At 49.3% G+C, this 16,137-nt stretch overlaps 1 protein-coding gene across 1 annotated transcript in view; it reads left to right on the top strand.

Moving 5' to 3' along the window:
- The first annotated feature begins 15,439 nt into the window (after positions 1-15,439).
- ACSL5 (acyl-CoA synthetase long chain family member 5) overlaps positions 15,440-16,137 on the top strand; it is a 53,254-nt gene continuing 52,556 nt past the window's right edge. Inside the window, exon 1 of the mRNA XM_003825589.4 lies at positions 15,440-15,726. Within this exon, the coding sequence (XP_003825637.1) occupies positions 15,588-15,726 (139 nt within the window). The 5' untranslated portion in view covers positions 15,440-15,587. The remainder of the gene's footprint in view (positions 15,727-16,137) is intronic.

Here is a 16,137-nt window from a genome sequence, read left to right on the forward strand (position 1 = left end):
TGACAGCAAGTTTCTCTTCAGTTCGGGCTTACAGGTTCCTAATGGGGACATTCCTAAAGGTAGAGCACACCGCGTACTCACTATTCTAGAAATAAGAGCAAGTAAACATGGCTGTGACCTATCAGGGTGTGAACTGCAAACTTCCCCTTGTGTTCTCAGCTCTTACAAACAGCTATGGTGCCGGTTCTGAAGATGCAGCTTCTACTAAGCAAAAGTTTGAGGAGCCAGAGGAAAGCAGAGTTAAGATCAAACTGGAAGATCGTGGCTCTTAGGGCTGCAACAAAACAAAATCCCCAGGATGCAAATCCTGTCAGTAATCATGGACACAGGCACCCACGACTCCTACAAAGCTGAGGATGAGGTGTGGCCTTGGCTGACTGACAAGAACGCTCTGGTCTTGTTTCTGAAAACGTTTGTGCCAAGAGAAGAAAATTCCTCCCTCCTGGAAGCCCTGCCTGTCTCCTCTGTGCTTCAGTCATCTGCTATTTATCCTGTGTGGCTGAAACAGACTTTCTCATACCTGTGTCCTAAAGGAATGAGTCTTTGACACCTGAACAAATTTGAGGCTTTAAGCAATACTTTAAACAACGAAGTGTTCTCCCAGATATCACTATAATCTCCGGGGTAGCAGGCTAGTCTGGCCTAAATGCCAGATTTCTGAATATTTATTTCACAGTCTCTGTTCCTCCTATTTCGTAGTCTCTGCTCCTCCTCCTGCCCCCATTATGCCTTGGCATGAAGAGCAAAAACTTTCAGAGGTTGTGAGGAGGAGAAGCAACCACCTGCTCCAGGTACTCAGTATTCAAAGATACGGAATGACTAACAGTGATGCCATTAATTCCAAAGCCACTTTCCATAAAATTTTAGGTTTGCCAAGACACTTTTGCTGTCATAGTGTCCCAAACACTGATCAAATAAAGAATGTGTCCTGGCCGGGAGCGGTGGCTCACGCCTGTAATCCCAGCACTTTGGGAAGCTGACGCAGGCAGATCACCTGAGGTCAGGAGTTTGAATCCAGCTTGGTCAACATGGTGAAACCACATCTCTACTAAAAACACAAAAATTAGCCAGGCATAGTGGCAGATGCCTGTAATCCCAGCTACTCAGGAGGCTGAGGCAGGAGAATCACTTGAAACCGGGAAGCAGAGGTTGCAGTGAGCAGAGATCATGCCACTGCACTCCAGCCTGGGCAACAGAGCAAGACTCCTCAAAAAAAAAAAAAAAGAAAAAATATGTACTAATCCATCTTTCTCTGGTGATGACACACTCTTGACCCACAGAATGTTTCTCCATCTGTGTAAATTGGCGACCTGTGTGGCACTGGGCTTGGCATCTGGCAGCTTCTTTCTGGTGGATAGCCATCCATCTAAAGTGAGACAGGATGTCCCTGACTCCTCCGCCCTCTCCAGTTTCTTGTCTGGAGAAACCAGGAGCCCTCCCACTTCCTGGCATTTCCTCCCTGCTCCTGGTAAAGGCTCTTGAGCCAAGCACATGGTGTGTCTGTCCCCAGGCTGTGAGCCCAGGGAAAGAAAGCTTGCAAGGCAGAGGATAATATCCTTAAAGGCTTGAAAAGGAGGGAGGTGCTGGCATCCCCCCAGAGTACTGGTATTCCTATCTATGGCACAGGAACCCCGGCTTCTCCCACCACCTTCCTGTAGAAGGCAGTGTCGCAGAATGGCTGTGAGCACAGGTTTTGGAATGAGAAAAGCTGGCATGGACAAGTTATGTATTATCTGAACCCAATTTCCTCATTCGTAATTACTCTGACAACCTTTTGCAAGGATTAAATGAAGTAGTAAATGTAAAATACACAGCATAGTGCCTGGCACGTAACAATAGCCAGTAAGTGGTAGCAGTTTTATAATAAAGGTTTATTGCTCCAGGCAAAAGATCATAAAGTCTGTCGGATGGATTCTGTGTTGACCCTAAGGAACAAATTGCTGCTGCTGCAGAAACCAGAGGAACAGGTAAAAGATGTTGCTGGGACAGGTTTCTGAAGATGCCTGGATTTATAATTGCTAATATATACAGGCATATACGTAGTTTTCAAGCATTACATGGGATGATGAAGCTCTGGCTGGTTTTTAGGGGGAAAAAAGTTCTCCCAGAACAATTACAACATGTTCATTGCTGCCACTGGGCAACACTACCTTTTGCTTATATTCTGTAGGCATTAAGTCAAAGGGCCTTTGGTTTCTTTGTCTTTTTTTTTTTTTTAGACTGAGTCTCACTCTGTCACCCAGGCTGGCGTGCAGTGGCGTGATCTTGGCTCACTGCAACCTCCGCCTTCCAGGTTCAAGCTATTCTCATGCCTCAGGCCAGGCTGGTCTCAAACTCCCGACCTCAAGTGACCCGCCCACCTTGGCCTCCCAAAATGCCATGATTACTGGCGTGAGTCACCACGCCTGGCCAGGGCCTTTAGTTTCTAAATCAGCACTGTCCAAAAAAATAACATGAGCAACATATATTATTTAAAATTTTCTAGCACACACATTTAAAAAAGTAAAAATAGCAGTTAAGATTACTTATCAAGAGTATCCTAAATATTATAATTTCAACACATAATCAGTATTTTAAACATTGAGATTTTATGTTATTTTCTTTATACCACATCTGGAAAATTTGGTGTGTGTTTTATACTTAAACACCTCCCAATTTAGACTTGCCTCATTTCAACTGCTCAGTAGCCACGTGTAGTTAGTGGTTACAGTATTGAACAGTAAATTTTCACTCTGAGCCACCCTTTTAATCCCCTGGGAGATAGCGATGTTTCCTATGGGGTGTTGAAGGTTCTGGGAATTTCAACTTGACACCTCTCTCAGTGGCCTCAGTTCTGTCTATCTGATTCTTTAATGCTCTTTGGAATTCCGCTCTTGCTGATAAAGGAACAAGCTGCCTACATCATGACACTGAGAATAATATTTATTCAGCATACTTAAAGCCTGAGATGGGGCCGGGCACGGTGTCTCACGCTCATAATCCCAGCGCTTTGAGAGGCCGAGGCGGGCAGATCACCTGGTCAGGAGTTTGAGACTGGCCGGGCCAACATGGCGAAACCCCTTCCCTACTAAAAATACAAAAATTAGCCCGGTGTGGTGGCAGGTACCTGTAATCCCAGCTACTTGGGAGGCTCAGGTGGGAGAATCGCTTGGACCTGGAAGGCGGAAGTTGCGGTGAGCTGAGATCACACCACTGCACTCCTGCCTGGGCAACAGGGCGAGGCTCCACCTCAGGGGGATAAAAAAAAAAAAAAAAAAGGCTGAGATGGGGCTGTTCACGAGCACATCCCGAGGGTTGAGGGGGATCAGTGTCTACTGGCCCTTCCATGTGTCATGTGTCATGCCCCACCCATTGGAAAGCTCAAATCTAAGGCTGAAAGGCAATTTGCTTTGGGTGTGTGGTTCAAGAAAGGGGAGGGGTGCCTGGGGTTGGGGGAGCTTTTTATTGTAATCTGGGCAAACAACATTCTTGTCAGCCAAGTGCTCACACTTGGGTAACACTTTCTTCCCACGAAGAGTAAGCACGTGTTCTCAAGAGCATGCATGCCCAAGCAATTGATATCAGCAGCTACAGTTAAGAGAAAGAGTTGCTGCCATCGCTGAGCTGTGGGGTCAGCTTCTTCCTCATACCCTGTGATGTTCCCATGGTGCAGGGTTCACTACAGGGCCCAGAATGGAGCTGTGAGCCCTTGCCGCATAGCAGACGGCTAAGAAGAAAGAGCTAGGGGGTCGCACAGGTGGGACCCGTGGAGCATTGGCCCCTCCAGTGAAGTGAAGCAAGGCTCTGAGTTGGTAATGGGCTCTGTAGCAGGCAGGATGTCCAGACTGCTAGGGACCCCTTCTCGAGGGGGCCGGATCCTTGGCATCCGGTCCACATGTCTGGTATTGGGTCTGGCTTCCTGTAGGGCAATGGGTCTTAGTTTTCTTTGAGAGACCAGTAAAAATTCTGAAAAGAAACGCATATATAAACACACCAGTTTGCTAGGGGGTCTTGGAACGGATGGTACGCAGTCACAGATATGTGCTTGGGCTCTAGACTCAAGACCACCTAAGCTCAAAATCTGACTCTGAGACTCAGCCAACTGTTAGCTCTGTACCTTGGAGGTTTAATTAGGCTACCCCCTAGCTCTTTCTTCTTAGCCGTCTGCTATGCAGCAAGGGCTCACAGCTCCATTCTGGGCCCTGTAGTGAAGCCTGCACCATGGGAACTTCATGGGGCATGAGGAAGAAGCTGACCCCACAGCTCAGCGATGGCAGCAACTCTTTCTCTTAACTGTGTTACTTGGCCTCTCTTAGATTTTCCTCTCCTTTTAAATAGCAATAAAAACTTCCATAGGGCTGCTGTGTGATTAAATGAGATAGTACTTAAATGTAGTGTTGCCACCACGCGGTAGGAGCTCAGTGATGTTCGCCATCATGAAGGCCTTCAGAGAGGATCTGGCATGAAAAACTTGAATCACTGCCCTGTAAGTTGTACTTTGAGTGTCATTAGCCTTTTGAAATATCAGATAACCAGGGAAAGGGCGAACATGAATTTCCGTGGCTGATTATGACACCCTGGTTATGAGTTAAGGGACTTCGCTCCTTCCTTCTCATATCTCAGTACACAGATAAACTTCAGAGTCAACTCTGCCATGTGGGAAGCTAAAGGTCAGTGCAACACAGCTGTGTTTTTGCCCACTGCATGCCATCACAACCTCTGCCCTGCTATTCAGCTAACTCCAGGAAGGGACATCTCCCCTCTTTCTTTGTGATCCATCATTGTGAAGTTAACAAGAATAGATCCAGCCCATAGCTCTAGGTCTTTGCTTCTCTTGCCTGTTGAGTCATGTTGTTTGACTTGAAAAGGCTTGACGTAGAGGTCAAAACAGCCTAAGATCCTTCCTAAATAAGTGTTTCGCGTGCTTCACATGTCCCAGCTACTGCAGACATCATGAGCTTTCCCTTTTCTCTCTGGTCCTCACATTTCTTCTTTGCCCTCACCAAAAATGCTTATGGTAAGCATTATTTTGTGACTGTTCCATCATCTTAATCCAATGAAATATTCTAAAACAAAAGATCTAGAGGTTTAAGATGAATCTTCTAGATTCTGAAGTCAGAGGTTATATTAAAAGGAGAAATCTGGGGCCGGGCATGGTGGCTCACATCTGTAATCCCAGCACTTTGGGAGGCCGAGGCGTGTGGATCACTTGAGGTCAGGAGTTCAAGACCAGCCTGGCCAACGTGGTGAAACCCTGTCTCTACTAAAAATACAACAACAAAACAAAATTAGCTGGGTGTGATGGCAGGTGCCTGTAATCCCAGCTACTCGAGAGGCTGAGGCAGGAGAATTGCTTGAACCCAGGAAGCAGAGGTTGCAGTGAGCCAAGATTGTGCCACTGTACTCCAGCCTGGGCAACAGAGCGAGACCCTGTCTCAAAAAAAAGGACTTCATTAGGTTCAGTGGTCTCTGGAATCTGGACATATTCACTAAGACCTTTAAGTAACATTTGGTTGCTCTGCCTGACTCGTCTCAACCTGCTGTGAAATCTGCTTTGCAACCAGCTGTGCTTCCTGAAGAAAGGCAGATTTTCAGAGACAAGCTGCAAATCACTTGGCTTTGCAAAATAGCCTGAAATTATTAAAAAATAACACTTGGCCCCACCACCGTCATCACTCTGTTACCAAGCTATCGGATCTTGGGAAGGGATGTCATTTCTCTGAGCTTCTATTTTCCTTGTCTGTACAAATCATAACTACCTTCCAAGTGTATTGTGAGGGTCAAATGAAGTGTTTGTCACAGGACCTGGCTCCCAGCAGCCACTGGAAGTTTGGATGTTGAAAGTATTGTTCCCACTCAGACCTCACAGGTTTGCTAAGAGGCAAACTAGAAGCATTTTATAAACCGGGAGGAGCTATGTGAATGCATGATGGCACTATGTAAAGTTAGTCTGCTTATATTGTCTGTCTTTCTCTGCTTTCTAAAACATGGGGGTCTGGGTGCGGTGGCTCACGCCTGTAATCCCAACACTTTGGGAAGCCAAGTCAGGCAGATCACTTGAGTTCAGGAGTTCAAGACCAGCCTGGCCAACACGGTAAAACTCCGTCTCTACTAAAAATACACAAAAATAATAATAATTTAGCCAGGCATGGTGGCAGGTGCTTGTAATCCCAGCTACTCGAAAGGCTGAAGTAGGAGAATGGCTTAAACCCAGGAGGCAGAGGTTGCAGTGAGCCAAGATGGTGCCACTGCACTCTAGCCTGGGCAAGAGAGTGAGACTTCATCTCAAAAGTAAAATAAAATAAAATAAAACGAGGGGAAAGCCTGGTTTCTGTTTCTGAAGAGTTGCCAGCCTCTGCCATTAAAGATAAAATGGCTATTTCCAGGCTGTGTTACAAAACTCTAGAATGTTAGACTCTAGTATTCTAGAACAACATTGCGTAGTACATGTGTGGTTTCTTTGGCCCTAGGAAGAGGGTGGGAGTGTATACAAACAGTTCCCAGCAGTGTGGTTGTGAGTATGTCAGCGTTGTAGCTGTGGGGCAGACTCCTCACTCCTCCAGACCTCACCTATGAATGACCTTAAAAGTGAAAGTTTGTACTTTTTAGGGGCTGCAGGATGCCCAAGCCTAAAGGTTATCAATTTTTGTATTGGATTCTAAATGGATATGGCTGTAGGAGGGGAGGGAGTGACAGAGCGTGTTGCAAAGAAGCTTATCTAACACGTTTTTGAAGAGAGAGGCTGTAGGAAGCAGTGGTTTATCGAGATGGTGTAGCCTGCTCGGGCACTGGAGACCTGGGTCCTGGGCTTATCTCTCTCATTAGTTAATACATCACCTGAGCCAGCTGCCTCACTTTTTGGCATTTTAGGTACCCTCACAAGTAAAATGACTGTTGTTGGATCAGCTGATGTCCCCCACACACCCACTCTCATACCCATCTGGGCTGTCTAGTGGTGATGCTGTGAGTTTTGTTTTATATTTCCCTAAAGAAGTGCGACCGTGACTGCCGATACCTCCTGCTGTGGCCAAAGCACTTCTCTGAGACTTGGCCTGCAGGCTGCTTTGGAAGACCACCTCTCTCCTGGAGCATCTGAGGAGTTCCATTCTGTGTCAAGTTTTCCCCCCACCTGCAGGCTCACCATAGCCAAGACTACCCCAAATGCAATCGCTTGTGACATTTCAGTAGCCGAGCCCTTTGAAGACAGGATAGCTGCTTGAAGCAGAGATGATCCTAAATGTGGTCCAAGGGTGGTCCCCAGAGCAGCAGCATCCGTATCACCTGGAATTGTTAGAAATGCAGATTCTTGGGCCCCAGATCAGACCTACGGAGTTAGAAATTCAGCCAGAAATCTATGTTGTAACTAACAAGCCCTCCATGGGGATTGTGATGCTGAAGTTTGGGAACCACTGGCTTGGAGTATCTTACTCTCCAGTAAGTGTGGTATCAAAGGAGTTCAGTGGGTTGCTACTTAACACAACTGGACTCTAGTCCAGTCAAGTAGTTGTCACACCCCTAGTCCCCATTGAACTATGTCTTCTTTAGCCACTTCTTAGAAGCCCTTTTCTTTCACATACTAAGGAAAGACTAAGACTCTAGCAAAAATGTGACCTTCAAGAGTTAATGAACAGACTGGGTGCAGTGGCTCATGCCTGTAATCCCAGCACCTTGGGAGGCCGAGGCGGGCAAATCACCTGAGGTCAGGAGTTTGAGACCAGCCTTGTGAACATATAGTGAAACTCCATCTCTACTTAAAAAATGCAAAACTTAGTCAAGCATGGTGGTGCATGCCTGTAGTCCCAGCTACTTGTGAGGCTGAGGCAGGAGAATCACTTGAACCCACAGGGCGGAGGTTGCAGTGAGCTGAGATCACACCACTGCACTCTGGCCTGCGTGACAGAGCAAAACTCCATCTCTTTAAAAAAAAGTTAGTGAACCAGGTTGGGTGCAGAGGCTCATGCCTATAATCCTAGCATTTTGGGAGGCCGCAGTGGGTGGATGACTTCAGCCCAAGAGTAAGAGGCTCGCCTGGGCAATATGGCAAAACCCATCTCTAGTAAACATTTTTAAATTAGGTATGGTGGTACATGCCTGTAGTCCCAGCTACTCTGGAGGCTGAGGTGGGAGCATAACCTGAGCCCAGAAGGTGGAAGTTGCAGTGAGCCGAGATTGCACCACTGCACTTAGCCTGGGTGACAGAGGAAGACCCTGTGTCAAAAAAAGAAAAATCCTGTGTTTTGAAGAATCCAGGCCTCTGTGGCTCAGCAAAGGTGGGTGGCTGGAGAGAGGACCGTTACCTAAATGGTGTGGTGGCACTGACCTGTAGTCCCAGTGCTCAGGAGCCTAAGGTGGGAGGATTACCTGAGCCCAAGAAGTCAAGGCTGCAGTGAGCCATGATGTTGCTACTGCCTGAGTGACAGGAGTGAGACCCTGTCTTAAAAAAAAAAAAAAAAAAAAAAAACGGCCAGGCACAGTGGCTCACACCTGTAATCCTGGCACTTTGGAAGGCCGAGGCAGGCAGATCACTTGAGGTAAGGAGTTCAAGACTAGCCTGGCCAACATGGTGAAACCCCATCTCTACTAAAATACAAAAATCAACCAGGTGTGGTGGCACACATCTGTAGTCCTGGCTACTCTGGAGATTGAGGCAAGAGAATGGCCTGAACCCCAGGAGGCAGAGGTTGCAGTGAGCCAAGACAGACCTGCTGCACTCCAGCCTGGGCAACAGAGTGAGACTCCGTCTCAAAAAAAAAAAAAAAAAAGTTAATGCACATGAGAATCTGACCTAAGAAGACTTCTATGTTAATATGCTAGTCTCTCCTCCACACAAGAGTCAACAGGAAGTGGTATTAGCTTCTGATTTTGGTATTGGTCACCTGACCAAATACAGTAAGTGAGAGGTGACAGCGTGCTGGCAGCCCTCACAGCCCTTGCTCGCTCTTGGCGCCTCCTCTGCCTTGGCTCCCACTTTGGCGGCACTTGAGGAGCCCTTCAGCCCGTGCTGCACTGTGGGAGCCCCTGCCTGGGCTGGCTGAGGCTGGAGCCGGCTCCCTCAGCTTGCGGGGAGGTGTGGAGGGAGAGGCGCGGGCAGGAACCGGGGCTGTGCGCGGGGCTTGTGGGCCAGCGAGAGTTCCGGGTGGGCGTGGGCTCGGCAGGCCCCGCACTCGGACCAGCAGGCCTGCCCCGCTGGCCCCCGGCAGTGAGAGGCTTAGCACCTGGGCCAGCAGCTGCTGTGCTTGACTTCTCGCTGGGCCTTAGCTGCTGCCTCCCTGTGGGGCAGGGTTCGGGACCTGCAGCCTGCCATGCTTGAGCCTTCCCCCACCCAACCCCACCAGCCATGGGCTCCTGCACAGCCAGAGCCTCCCCGAGGAGCGCCGCCCCCTGCTCCACGTTGCCCCTTCCCATCGACCTTCCAAGTGAGAGGTGACAGCATGCTGGCAGCCCTCACAGCCCTCGCTCGCTCTGGGCGCCTCCTCTGCCTGGGCTCCCACTTTGGTGGCACTTGAGGGGCCCTTCAGCCCACTGCTGCACTGTGGGAACCCCTTCCTGGGCTGGCTGAGGCCTGAGCCCGCTCCCTCAGCTTGTGGGGAGGTGTGGAGGGAGAGGCGTGGGTGGAACCGGGGCTGCGCATGGTGCTTGCGGGCCAGCCCGAGTTCCGGGTGGGTGTGGGCTCGGCGGGCCCCGCACTCAGAGTGGCCGGCCGGCCCTGCCGGCCCCAGACAATGAGGGGTTTAGCACCCCGGCCAGCGGCTGCAGAGGGTGTGCTGGGTCCCCCAGCAGTGCCGGCCCACCAGTGCCGGCCCACCAGTGCTGTGCTGGATTTCTTGCCAGGCCTTAGCTGCCTCCCGGCGGGGCAGGGCTCGGGACCTGCAGCCCGCCATGCCTGAACCTCCCCCAACCTCCGTGGGCTCCTGTGCGGCCGGAGCCTCCCCGACAAGCACCGCCCCCTGCTCCAGTGCGCCCAGTCCCATCAACCACCCCAAGGGCTGAGGAGTGCCGGCTCATGGCGCGGGACTGGCAGGCAGCTTCACCTGTGACCCCAGTGCTGGATCCACTGGGTGAAGCCAGCTGGGCTCCTGACTGTTTGGGACTTGGAGAACCTTCATGTCTAGCTAAGGGATTGTAAATACACCAATCGGCACGGTGTATCTAGCTCAAGGTTTGTAAACACACCAATCAGCACCCTGTGTCTAGCTCAGGGTTTGTGAATGCACCAATGGACACTCTGTATCTAGCTACTCTAGTGGGTACTTGGAGAACCTTTGTGTCCACACTCTGTGTCTAGCTAATCTAGTGGGGACCTGGAGAACCTTTGTGTCTAGCTCAGGGATTGTAAACACACCAATCAGCACCCTGTTAAAACAGACCACTCGGCTCTCTGTAAAATGGACCAATCAGCAGGATGTGGGTGGGGCCAGATAAGGAAATAAAAGCAGGCTGCCCCAGCCAGCAGTGGCAGCCTGCTGGGGTTCCCTTCCATGCTGTGGAAGCTTTGTTCTTTCGCTCTTTGCAATAAATCTTGCTACTGCTCACTCTTTGGGTCTACACTGCCTTTATGAGCTGTAACACTCACCACGAAGGTCTGCAGCTTCACTCCTGAAGCCAACAAGACCACGAACCCACCGGGAGGAACGAACAACTCCAGACGCCCCACCTTAAGGGCTGTAACACTCGCCACGAAGGTCCGCAGCTTCACTCCTGAGCCAGTGAGATCACGAACCCACCAGAAGGAAGAAACTCCAAACACATCCGAACATCAGAAGGAACAAACTCCGGACACGCTGCCTTTAAGAACTGTAACACTCACCGCCAGGGTGTGCAGCTTCATTCTTGAAATCAGTGAGACCAAGAACCCACCAATTCCAGACACACAAAGGCTGAGGAGTGCGGGCACACGGCATGGGACTGGCAGCCAGCTCCACCTGTGGCCCTGGTGTGGGATCGACTGGGTGAAGCCAGCTGGCCTCCTGAGTCTGGTGGGGACTTGGAGAACCTTTATGTCTAGCTAAGGGATTATAAATACACCAATTGGCACTCAGTATTTGGCTCAAGGTTTGGAAACACACCAATCAGCACCCTGTGTCTAGCTCAGGGTTTGTGAATGCACCAATGGACACTCTGTATCTAGCTACTCTGGTGGGGACTTGGAGAACCTTTATGTCTAGCTAAGGGATTGTAAATACACCAATGGGCACTCTGTATCTAGCTCAAGGTTTGTAAACACACCAATCAGCCCCCCGTGTCTAGCTCAGGGTTTGTGAATGCACCAATTGACACTCTGTATCTAGCTACTCTGGTAGGGACTTGGATAACCTTTATGTTTAGCTAAGGGATTGTAAATACACCAATTGGCACTCTGTGTCTAGCTCAAGGTTTGTAAACCATTCAGCACCCTGGTCTAGCTCAGGGTTTGTGAATGCACCAATCAACACTCTGGATCTAGCTAATCTAGTGGGGACATGGAAAACTTTTGTGTCAACACTCTGTATCTAGCTAATCTAGTGGGGACATGGCGAGCTTTTGTGTCTAGCTCAGGGATTGTAAACACACCAATCAGCACCCTGTCAAAACGGACCAATCAGCTCTCTGTAAAACAGACCAATTGGCTCTCTGTAAAATGGACCAATCAGTAGGATGTGGGTGGGGCCAGATAAAAGAATAAAAGCAGGCTGTCCCAGCCCGGAGTGGCAACCACCTGGGGTTCTTTTCACACTGTGGAAGGTATGTTCTTTAGCTCTTTGCAATAAATCTTGCTACTGCTCACTCTTTGGGTCTACGCTGCTTTTATGAGCTGTAATGCTCACCGCAAAGGTCTGTAGCTTTACTCCTGAGCCAGCAAGACCACAAACCCACCAGAAGGAAGAAACTCTGAACACATCTGAACATCAGAAGGAACAAACTCTAGACACACCGCCTTTAAGAACTGTAACACTCACTGCGAGGGTCCGCGGCTTCATTCTGGTAGCTAAACATACACAGATCAATGGGGCAGCATAGGGGCCAAGGCACTGCAGGGGTTCTCATGACTCTGAGTCAGGTGCTGTCTTGACCGACTGGTTGTGTGATTCCAGAAGCCTTCTTTCACCTGAAAAGGCCTCACTGGCCTCACCTATACAGTAAGTTTGCACATCATCTCCAGGGTTTCTTTCATTTCTACCCACTGTTTTTGTTTAGTAATGATGCCTTGCAGTCCTAATGATCTTGGAATCAAGAATGGTGACTAGAGAACTTCAAAGTGGAAAGAGAGGCTGGGCGTGGTGGCTCATGCCTATAATCCCAGCACTTCGGGAGGCCGAGGCAGGCAGATCACTTGAAGTCAGGAGTTCGAGACCAGCCTGGCCAACATGGTGAAACCCTGTCTCTGCTAAAAATACAAAAAAAAAAAAAAAATTAGCCAGGCATTGTGGTACATGCCTGTAATCCCAGCCACTCCAGAGGCTGAGGCAGGAGAATTGCTTGAACCCAGGAAGTGGAGGTTGCGGTGAGACTCCGTCTCAAAAAAAAAAAAAAAAAAAAGAAGGAGAGAGTAGGATGGCTGAGCCATGATGCAGTAGCAATGCTTCTTTTTTTTTTTTTTTTTTTTTGAGACAGAGTCTCGCTCTGTCGCCCAGGCTGGAGTGCAGTGGCGCGATCTTGGCTCACTGCAAGCTCCACCTCCCGGGTTCACACCATTCTCCTGCCTCAGCCTCCCAAGTAGCTGGGACTACAGGGGCCCACCACCACGCCCGGCTAATTTTTTGTGTATTCAGTAGAGACGAGGTTTCACCGTGTTAGCCAGGAAGCAATGCTTCCTATTCTAGCACCTTGCTAAACTATGTGTGCTGCAGACTGTGTTCGTGATTCCGAATCCTAAATACAACCGTCCTAGGCTTGTCTCTCAGCCTAGACTCTAGACTGATTTGGCTCATTTGGTTGTCTTGGAGACGTTCTAATTCTGAAGGGGGCAGTGGTCCCTTCTAGAAGATAGCTGGTCTGCAAATGCACACCTCTGCTTAGTCTGAATCCTAAAGTTATAGCTTGAGCCAATTAAAGTGGCTTCTCATTTTTCTCTCACTCTGATCTCAAGGAGCCCTTTTTCCTCTAGTAATCTAGACCTTCCTCTTCCTATCACAGTCTCAAGGATTGTGCCCCAAAGCAGATGCAAAGCCCTGTCTACCCCTTCTCCTTCCCCTGAGGTAGAGCTTTATCGAAGGTTTCTCTTGGTAAACGTTAGCTTTCTGAACTAAGGGCCGTCTTTTTTTTTTTTTTTCCTCTTAAGCCCATTGCATAACAATCTCTTGTTTTAATCTTTTGCCCAACACTGCTTTTCTTACTGTCAGAGGTTACTACAAGTGTTTGAACAGGTAACTTCTACCTTTGAACTTCTGTTGTGACAGATTCAAAGGTTCCAGGGGAGTGTGTTGGCCACTCTCAGGACAGTACACAGTAGCTTCGGGTGTGTCCCAGTCAGTCCTAGGAGCTGTGGAAAGAGTAGAAGTGCCTGAATGTGGTGCTGAATCAATACAGCCAGCTGTGAGGGGAGCACTTCCTGGACCCAGGAAGGGAGAGTCTTCTTCCAAGGTAAGCTGCAATGATACTACCTGCACTATATTGAATATATCTGTGAGATAGTAGGGAGGGGATTGGTGTGGGGAAAGAAAGTGGGATTTGTTATGCTCAACCTAAGGCTCTTTAATAACATGAAATTACATTTAGTTGAATAGTAATCTCAGCTGACTTGTGTGGGAGGCAAAGAAAAAAATCAGTTGGAAAAGGGGTGGAGATATATGAGCTGTCCAAATGCTAGCAGGGGATGGAATTGGAAGGGAACACTGATTTTGGTAAGTGTACTAAAGCACACCAAGCCAGAATGTGGGTCTCCTTCATCTTACATTAAGAAATTTCTGTCTCAGTGTAGTTAGAAGGATCGTGCGTCAGCTGCTGAGGGCAGAGAGTCCCATTTGGCAGAGAGACAGGAAGGGAATCAGCAGATATTCGATTAGGTGCTGGGGACTGTTCTGGGTAGATTATGTATGTTACTTCATTGGTGTATCTCATCCTATAAAGCAGGTGGTATCCTTCCCATTTCACAGAGGCATAGTGCGTCTCCAGGCTGTTAAACAGCATGGCCTAAGCTACATAGCTCCAAGGTGGTGTGGCTAGAATTTGAGACTTGATTGGTCAGTTTCCACAGCCTGCCCAATAATGCAGAATTGTTGTGGGTTGCCAAAGCTTTCAGTTACCCCCTGAAATCCTGAGGGTGTCACTCATGTGCACAGAGGATTGATAGGAATACAACTCTGATGGGCCTTTAGAATGACTCAACCTTCCTGAACTTGAGCATTTTTATTGGAGGAGGTCAATAAAAAAAAAAAAAAAAAAAAAAACCTCATCTTCCCCTGGCCCTGAGCCCTTTGGTGAAGGAAGACAGCACCCGGTGAAGGGCTCAGAGGTATTAGTGTGGCTGAGATTCGACACCCACTCTGCCATCCTCTGCTCTCCTCTAGAGGAAGTTGCCTCTTGGGGAGCTGAGTTCCTGAAACTAAGCAAATGACAAGTGCTCCTCCAGCTGTGAGATGAGCCAGAGGATGGAATGCCACAGGCCCCACTTCGTCTCCCAGCCCTTCATCTTTCTTCCATGTCCAAAGGCGGCTCCCCAGAGGCCAAGGGCTCAGCTCTTGTGTTCTCTGAGACTGTGGCACAGCTCACCCTGGCTTCCTTAGTAGGAAGCTTTTAAGAACTGCTCTGTAGAAAGAACAAACCCTAATCTAGCTCCAGCAAAGAGCCAGGATCATGCTGAACTTCCTGTGAGCCTTCGTGGGGGATCGAGGCTGGAGAAAGTGCTGCTTCATTCTGAGATATCTGTGAGGTGGGGAAGGGGCAGGAAAATTTGTCATTTCGGCTTCCTAATCTGAGAATGGTAGCTCCAGGGCCCCCCTGTAGCCACAGCCTTAGGCGGATCAAAAATGAGACTAATACAGGTCCTGGTAATACTGGGGGTGACCAAGGCGGCAGAATCGATTTTTAAGTTAAGTTTTGAGGTGTGACTGTATCAGAGGGAAAGAAACCATGCCAATTGAACGACTCACAGCCCTGTCATTCCTGACTTGCTTGTTTATTTTCTTGGCTTTGCCAGAACTTCTTCAGAGACCAAGGCAGGCAGCTCTGGCGACTGGAGAGAGTTGGGGTAGAAGGTGTTTGTGTGGGTCTGAGGGCTGAGGTACCCTCTAGCCAGACTTTCCTGTCCTCCGAATCCAGCAGGGAACAGTGTCACCTCTGCCTCTGTGAGGCTTCTGATCTGAGGGGTCACCTCAAGTCATTTTAGTTTGTTTGTTTTCATCTTAGTTGAAAGATGATAGGCCACAGGAGGGCAGGGTCAACTGTGTTGAGGCAAGCTGGCTTTTGTGTCGGCCCTTAGGGGCTGAGGTGAAAGGCTTTGACACGGAGCCAGGGTAGCTTTGGCAGCTTCTCCCCTCCTGGTCAGAACACTTCCACTTTCAGTTGTGAAAAAAAAAATTAAAACCAGGAAGTGAAGTCCCCGAGCACGTTAGAAAGCCTGACATGGCCTGACTCGGGATAGCTCAGAGCAGGGCAGAACTGGGGACACTCTGGGCCAGCCTTCTGCCTGCATGGACGCTCTGAAGCCACCCTGTCTCTGGAGGAACCACGAGCGAGGGAAGAAGGACAGGGACTCGTGTGGCAGGAAGAACTCAGAGCCGGGAAGCCCCCATTCACTAGAAGCACTGAGAGATGCGGCCCCCTCGCAGGGTAAGGGGACCATCGAGGGGGTGTTATTCAGCAAGGGGGTCTTGTGAGGGTGTGACAGAGGCCAAGGGGGCATCCTGACCCCCGACTTTCTTTAAGCGACTTAGAATCAAGGGCCGGCTGAGTTCCACGGGCACATCATGCTCTCTCCCTCCTGGTCTCGGTCATGCCTTCAGACCCTGTGTCAGGAGGAGCAACGGGAAGGAAGGATGTGGGGCATGCATGGGGCTCACTTTCCTTCTCTCGACTCTCTTGGGGAAGGTGAACCAAAACAGAGATCTCTTTTTGTGGGTCTGAGCATCCAGCATAGCTCCCCTGAGGTGGGCTGGGGGTTTGCCCTCAATTTTATGTTGGGTAAGACTGATGAATGAGACCAGTGGGGTGGGAGAGACAGATGAATGGAGCTGAGTGTAT

This window comes from Pan paniscus, chromosome 8 (genome assembly GCF_029289425.2).
Source record: "Pan paniscus chromosome 8, NHGRI_mPanPan1-v2.0_pri, whole genome shotgun sequence".
Classification (NCBI taxonomy): domain Eukaryota; kingdom Metazoa; phylum Chordata; class Mammalia; order Primates; family Hominidae; genus Pan; species Pan paniscus.